Source organism: Aptenodytes forsteri, unplaced genomic scaffold (assembly GCF_000699145.1).
Source record: "Aptenodytes forsteri isolate BGI_AS27 unplaced genomic scaffold, ASM69914v1 Scaffold14, whole genome shotgun sequence".
Lineage (NCBI taxonomy): Eukaryota > Metazoa > Chordata > Aves > Sphenisciformes > Spheniscidae > Aptenodytes > Aptenodytes forsteri.
Window position 1 is genome coordinate 1,752,866 of NW_008794457.1, and position 7,184 is coordinate 1,760,049.

Consider the following 7,184-nt stretch of genomic DNA (forward strand, 5'->3'; position numbering starts at 1 on the left):
TTCACAGGGTCCCTCAAACATTCACGCTGGGCTTGGGGCTTCCTCCTCCCCCTGGGTCTCCCCGTCCCGTCCTGAGGAGCAGCGGGGAGGTCCACATTTACACGCAGCAAGCATTAGTAGGGAAAGACCAAACGTTTCCACGAGGGGAAGCGCCCACGTGCTGTCCTCCCACCCGCCGCCACTGGTCGCGGAGGGGGAGAGCCACGGTGAGAAGTACAGAAGCACGCCATGGTTCACCTTCCCACCGCGACAGCCTGGGCTGCTTCCAGAAGATGCAGAAGGAGCAAAGCCAGGTGCTGCACAAAGCCGGGCTGGACCTCATCACAGAAGCAGCAATAAATACACATGAATTCCTCCCTCCCCCGGGGTTTTAGAAGCCAAACAAGGAACAAGGAAACTCAAAGACTGAATAAGAGCAGTCTGCTGTTGAGGTTTAACTCCCCCAACTGAATCTGCAGCTGGGGGAACCGCTCAACCCAGCAAACGCCGAAGTGAAACTATCATCCAGACAGGCAACGGGGGGACAGCCCAGAGCAACACCAGCCACAGAGAGTGTAAACGACCAAGGGAACAATATAAAACGGATTAATACTGACTGCTTTATCCCCAAAGCATCCCTTAAAACCTACACCTGGCCCAGTCCCATTCCCTGGACACCTCCTGGAAGAACAGGATTGGAAATTTGGAGAAGAGCTTTGCTCTAGCGTAGTGTCTCCAGTAGGTCGATGCAGCCACAGCACCTTCTCTAGCGAGTGAGCAACCCCTGGCAGGGGAAACATTGCACCGGCGTGCCCCTGCCCCGGGCTCATCCTGATCCTCCGGAAAAAAAAAAAAAAAATAAGGCTGATGAAGGCGACGGTCCCACTTTGTAACAGAAAGCGCAGCCCAGGCGGAGGGAGATGTAAGAGTAAGGGCAGGAGACCGGCGAGATGAGCCACGGGAAAGCAGAGTTCAAACCAAACCAAACACTGACACAGAAGAGGACTACGGGGATGTCGCCCTGTCTGATAAACACGATTACTAGTTCCCCTTATGCAAGACACACTGTCTCCCTCCAATGTTGGGAGAAGAAGGAGTTTTAAGCTGCGGAGAGAAGCTCCGCCAGCACAGGGGTACACGGGTGAGAGCAGCATGCCTTCGCAAACCCAAACCATGACCCCTTAGTGATGTCCAAGGTAGTGATGTCTACCCCGGCGGGGCAGAAAGGGCTTGACCTGGCCTACAGGTCCCCTGGTAGTGATGCTCCGGCTTCACCAGGGAGTCAGGGCCGAGAGGACAAGCCTGACTGCCTGGTGCGTTAAGACAACGAGATACAAACCACCGCAGGGCTCTTTCAGCCAAGCCCCAGATTATAACGCTCCTCTTGGATCTTCCCAACATGCCAACGTGTTTTCTCCCCGCTTCCCTTTGGTCCTAGGGGAAACCTGCATCCCCACAGCAGCAGCGCGGTCCAGCCTGGAGGAGGAGTCAGGCTGTGAGATCCACGAAGATGGCGTTGGCAGTGGTCTGTCCAAAGATGAAGGCTCCAAGGGTGACCATGAACACCCCGTAGCTGACCTGGGCCCACCAGCTGTGGATAGAGGAGGACAGGGCATGTTTAGAGGGGACCTTCACGCCAACATCCACAGGGGAAGGGGGGAGAGGGGAAGCGCGTTTCGGTTACCTGATTGCCCTGGTTTCTTGGATCTCGGAGAGCTTGGCTTGAATCAGGCAGAGCCCTGAAAGGGAGAAGGGGCAAATTAAACCCAGACGAGGACTGAGCAGACACCCCACAAGCCACGGAGCTGCACTCCCTGTTACGGAGCAGAGAGTCCAGTCAAAACAGCTGGGCTGCCGACCAACCTCACGCCACACTTTCGTCCTTCTCTAAAGACCTCCTGGTTCCTGCATCTCCATCCCGCTCCCTCCCTCTTCGAGACGCAAGGCTGAGACCTCCGCTGGCCCCTGAGCATCCCGGGATGCCCTACCTGGGAAGACGAAGATGAAGCAGGCGGCCAAGCCCCCGATGACAGAGATGACTTTGCCGATGTCGGGGATGAAGAGAGCCAGGAGGAGGGTCAGGAGGAACCAGCTGATGGTCTGAAGCAGGCGCCTCCTCCGCTCCCGAACCACGTCCTCCTCCACCGTCACCCCGGTGTAGCGGAGCCAGAGACCCTCCAAGACAGCCCTGCGGGCAAAGACCCAGGGCAGGGGGGTTTCCCTGCGCTGCCCCTCCTGCCCACATCAGCCCCTGCCTCCTCCCAGCGCTCACCGGCCGCAGAAGTGCAGGATGGGGTAGGACGTCAGCACGCAGAGGATGATGAAGGCCCGGGCGAGGGCAACGGGGATGTCATTGGAGGGGTAGGACAGCAAGACGTCCTGCTCCACGCCGGCTCCAAAGGTCAGGAAGCCGCAGACGCCTGCCGGGAAGGGAGCAGTCAGCAGGGGACGGGGACAAGCCTCCCGCATGTGTGTTTGAGGGACCAGACTTGATGGATATGGCACAGGGCACGCTGCAGGGGGGGTTAGATGGACTCCCCTCCCTTCCCGCTCTGTCCCTCTGCTGAGCAGAGGGTCCCTGCCCTCCAGAAGCTCACAGCCCCTCCGAGGACCATGCCACACTCACACAGCATCCCCTCGCTCACCAGTGCCCGTGTAGACGAAAAGAGCGATCACCATGGCCGCTGTCACCACTGCCCCCCAGGTCTTCACCTCCGGCTGCTTCATGCTGTTAAAGACGGGCACGCTGCTCACGTGGCACTGCCGGGGACATGGAGAGAGAGCGGGGACACGCGATGGGCTGAGCCCGAGCGCACAGGGAGCCGCACGGGATCCCACACGTGATATCCCCAGGTTTGTCGTGACATCGTGATCCCCCCCAGGTTGCGTGATATCGTGATGTCGTGACATCGTGATCCCCCCCAGGTTTGTCGCTGGAGAAGAAAAGACGGGGACAGGCTGCCCTGGCCTTCCCAGCTGGGGTAAAATTGCTCCATCTCCATCCAGATGTGATGTTAAACTGGCTTTAGCCCCCTCGCAAAGCCGTGCGGTGAGCACAGGGGGAAGGTTGTGGTCGATTGCCCAGGGGAGCATCCCTGGACCACGCTGGTCCCCCACCCAGGCGGCTGCAGGGTGAGAAGGGGAGCGCCGGGTGGCCTTACCTGGAACCCAAAGCAGATGGTGGGCATGGCGTTGAAGACGGCTGTCCAGGTGGAGGGGCTGGCAGGAGAAAAACACCCACCGGTCAGACCAGGGCCCCCGGCGCCCCCCACCCAGCGCCCCAGGGGAAGATGAGCTCGGGGTGCTCAGCGACGGGCTCGTTCCTCTTCCTGACCTGCCCCCCCCGCGGTTACTGTCCCCCCACCCAGGACGATGCCTTCGCATGGAGCGAGGTTTTCCTGGGACCTGGCCTGAAGACCAGGGCCTTTCCTTTCGCGACGGGCTCGTTCCTCTTCCTGACCTGCCCCCCCCGCGGTTACTGTCCCCCCACCCAGGACGATGCCTTCGCACGGAGCGAGGTTTTCCTGGGACCTGGCACTCCCTGAAGACCAGGGCCTTTCACCGAGACAGAACCAGCCAAAATTGAGGACTTACAAAAATAAAAGTATCAGTAAAAAAAAATAAGAATCTACTTGGGCAGTACCGAAAACCGGTCTAAACTTTGCCCTGCCCTAAAATTCCCACTGCCCGCACTGGGTCCATAAATGTCCCCAAACATCTGGGGACAAGGGAGGGGACAAGCCACAGGGGCTGTGCTGGCCAAGGAAATAACCAAAATCATCCTAAAATAGACACAGCCCTGGTTGCTGGGTGAGCACAAGCACCGCACGGGGAACTCTGGGCCTGGCTGTATCGGAGCTAAAAGTCAATCAGCTCTCCTCAAAACCTGTGACGGAGCCGTGGGGACCTCCAAGAGGTCTTTTTCCTCTCCTTCACCACCTGCTCCTCTGAAACATGCGGAGATGCAGCCACTTGGGAGCTTCTGGCAGCAACATGCAGCGTCCCCGGGCCCAGGGATGGGACCCATGACGGATTTGTCCCCAGCCTTTGCAGCCCTCGCTCCCACAGCCCTGCCTGGCTCTGCAGTGCTGTGACGGCCACCGTCAGCATCAGGTCTCTTGCACTCACCTGGTGGGGATCTCCACAGGCACGAGCTCCTTGTCGGGCCAGATGTACTTGATGATAATGACTGCTGTGACGTACCACGTGCCAATCACACTCAGGGAGCTGCAAGAAGGGACAGGAGACCGTCAGCGTGCTGCCTCCCCGCTCTGCGGAGGGTCTCCACCCACCCTCTGCAGCCCCATCTTCCTCCCTGCACAGCCCAGGCCACCCCAATCCTTCCCATCAGGACCACCCCTGCTCTCTCTTCCCATGGGAATATGCCAGGCACCGTCACCCGCTGTCCCCAGAGCGGATGCCAACGCAATCCCGCTGCGCTCGGGGGCTGTCCCGTGCCGCTGTGAGTGGCAGACCTGCCAGCAAGGGGATGGGCTGGGTTTCGGGCAGGAGAAAGAGGCGACTGTTAAAGAAGTGACACTCCGCGGTAGCCCTGGTCCAGCTCCAGCAGCCCGGTTACACCAAGATGCTTGGTGGAGCGGGGCTGGCCTGCAGACCACCGGGCCCGGGGACCCTTACTGGCTCTCCTTTCTGCTGGATGGCCAACTCCAAAGACAGGGGACAACGCAGTTGAAAGCAGCTCTCCCCGCTTCCTCCAGCGAGCAGAAGGGAGGGACACAAGCCCCGGAGTACGATACTGTGGCCGCGCGGTGCTCAGCAGCTCCTCTGCTTCCCAGATGGGGAAACTGAGGCACGGGAAGGCAGAGGAGGACATGTCCAACCCCTCAGGGGCAAGCGGGCAGGTGCGGCGCTAGAACCACGGCGTTTCCACTCCCCACCCCCTGGGACCGTGCTTAGGTGGGTGCTGGCTGGCCCAAGGCTGGCTCCCAGCCCCGGAGGGCTCTCCCCACCCACCTGGCGTATTTTTGGAAGCCGATCTCCTTGGGGATGGAGAGGGGCAGGATGAGGAGGAAGGCGGTGATGCTGATGGTGAACTTGCGGTCCGTGTACCAGCGGCTGCTCCCAGCTTCCTCGGGCTCCGTCACCAGAGCAGCAATGACTGCGGGGACAACCGGAGCGGTCAGGCTGTCCCCTTCCAGCCGAAGGGACAGCAACTGGTTATTTTTTTTCCCCCGTGGGACACACTTACTCTTGTCTTCCTGGTCTCCGATGATGATGAGGAAAGCGATGCAGGTGCCGAAGGTGTAGACGGCGATGGCCACCTCGCACAGCACGCCAGGCACCTTCCCGCAGACGGCCCACACAACCTCCTGGTAGGTCCGCTCGTTGCTGGCCTGCGAGCAGTACGCCAGGATGACCAAGCCTCCGATGATGAAGATCAGCATGCACTGGGGTGGGGAAAGAGGGGACACTGAGGCAACAGCGTGACGAGGTCCCCAAAGCCACCTCAAGCAGCCACCCTTGTACACACAGAGCATCTCTGGGGTCCCTCACCCGACAGGGCTTCCTCCCAGGAGCCACGTCCTCCCTGAGCCCCTTCTGCAGCTCCACACGTCCCCGCCACGTCCCCTCCCAGGGTGGGACAAGGGACTGTCCCTTCCCCACCCTCTCACCATCTGCAGTGCGATGCCCGCGGCCACGCCGCCGGCCATGCTGAAGGCGGCGGGGAAGTTGAGCAGCCCGGCCCCGAGGGCAGCGTTGACCACGATGAAGACGGCTCCCAGAGCCGACGTGGCCCCCAGACCGTTTCCCTGGCTCTCTCCGCTCTTCGGCACCGTCTCCACGCTGGGGCTCTGCAGGAGCCTGGCCCGTTCCCCGGCATCGGCGCTCCACTCCCAATCCTTGTAGTCGCTGTTGATGCTCCCGGTGCCCTGAGCCATCGCCCCTCCTAGGGTGGCACACGCCACCGTCCAAGTCCCACTAGCGCTCCCGCACCGGGCTCAGCCGGCTGCCTCGAGGAGGGACCTCTGCCAGCACTGGCTCCATCGGGCAGGGAGGGCCGCGAACGGGCAGGCTGGGACCGCGGCAGCGCGGGGGTCAGGCACTTCACTGCTCCTAGAAGGGGATGAAGAAGGACACGGTAAGTGTTAATTAAGGTATGTTAACAAGGGACAACCTGGGCATCGGATGGGGGCACAGGGGAAATGAGTTCCCTGGGTCTCAGCTTGGGGGTCGCGGCACACAGGTGTCCTCATGCCAGCAGAGATATGGCAGGAGAACTCACCTCTCGTCGCCCGAATCCAGGGTGAGGACACCGCTGCCATCGGACGGGGGACTGAGCCCCGGCCGCGGGGCTGGGGAGCCGCAGCCTCACGGCAGGACTCGCCCTTCTGCAGGCACGAGACCCAGCGTCACGTCTCGCTTCCTGATTTCCAACCCCAATTCCTGCAAGCTCTGCAAGAGCCGCCGTGCATGTGCTCCCGGGTAAAGGTCAAGGCTGGGCTCAACGGGAACGACCCACGCACGCAGCAGAAACACCGTGTCACCAGGAAAAGCAGGACCAGCCGCTCCCAATGCACCCCCAGGGTGACCATCAGCACGAGAAGTCTCAGAAGCTTTTGGACCTGAAGACCTGGTGTTTCCAGCGCCGCAGCCCTCGGGGGCTGGACAGCCCAGATCTCACCCCAGTGCCTGGCTGGGCTGAAGGAGATCAACCCTCACAACCTGGCAGGGCTTCGCAGGGACCTACACAGCCAAGGGAAATCTCTTTTCAAGGGAAATCTCTTTTTTTCCTAGATGACGTCTCCAGGGACTCTTCCTGACCAGCCCACCCTTTGCTTCTAGGCTTTTTAAACCCCACACTGGTGCTACAAATCCTCTTCAAAGGTTTCTGGGGAAGGGGAAAAACCCCGCAGGTCTGCGCGGGGGAAGAAGAAAGGCAGCCCTCTCCCCCGGGGGTAGGAGCGCAGAGGGGACAGGTCCCAGGTCCCCAGCCCGGTGGGTCTGCTGGCACGCGTGGGTCCGCTTCGGCTGAAGCCCCCGCCGGGACGCGGAAGGGGTCGATGCTTCTCCCGTGGCCGGAGGAGGATGCTGCGGGGTGCCCGGCTGTCCTTTCACCCCAGGCAAAGCCACCATGCCGGTGACAACGAGAGACCCTGAGAGCAGGCGCTTCTCCGAGGGTGACTCGACAGCCCCGCGGACCCGCGCGGGCCCCGGCGGCGCCCCCCGCCCGCCCCCCCCCGGGC

At 61.3% G+C, this 7,184-nt stretch overlaps 1 protein-coding gene across 2 annotated transcripts; it reads right to left on the reverse strand.

Annotated features, from left to right (window-relative positions):
* Window positions 1–582: 582 nt before the first annotated feature.
* SLC38A7 (solute carrier family 38 member 7) lies at window positions 583–6,055 on the reverse strand. Of its 2 annotated transcripts, XM_009290785.2 has the most exons (10): window positions 5,613–6,055; window positions 5,189–5,387; window positions 4,954–5,098; window positions 4,108–4,206; window positions 3,141–3,198; window positions 2,625–2,739; window positions 2,252–2,399; window positions 1,968–2,167; window positions 1,664–1,718; window positions 1,383–1,570 (listed from the first exon to the last, which is right to left on the reverse strand). In XM_009290785.2, the coding sequence occupies exons 1-10, from the start codon at window positions 5,877–5,879 to the stop codon at window positions 1,468–1,470; spliced, it is 1,389 nt and encodes a 462-aa protein (XP_009289060.1). In that variant the 5' UTR covers window positions 5,880–6,055; the 3' UTR covers window positions 1,383–1,467. The 2 variants fall into 2 exon arrangements, with proteins under 2 accessions (XP_019330555.1, XP_009289060.1); XM_019475010.1 differs by lacking the exons at window positions 1,664–1,718; window positions 1,968–2,167; window positions 2,252–2,399 and having other exon boundaries at window positions 583–1,570.
* Window positions 6,056–7,184: the final 1,129 nt, after the last annotated feature.

Excerpts from the sequence above, each read along its gene's own strand:
- SLC38A7 (XM_009290785.2), bottom strand. The coding sequence starts at position 5,879 with ATGGCTCAGGGCACCGGGAGCATCAACAGCGACTACAAGGATTGGGAG. Across the intron at positions 2,400-2,624 it reads TTTCGTCTACACGGGCACTG|GCGTCTGCGGCTTCCTGACC; the intron begins GTGAGCGAGGGG and ends CCTTCCCGGCAG. Across the intron at positions 2,168-2,251 it reads ATCCTGCACTTCTGCGGCCG|GGCTGTCTTGGAGGGTCTCT; the intron begins GTGAGCGCTGGG and ends CTTTGCCCGCAG.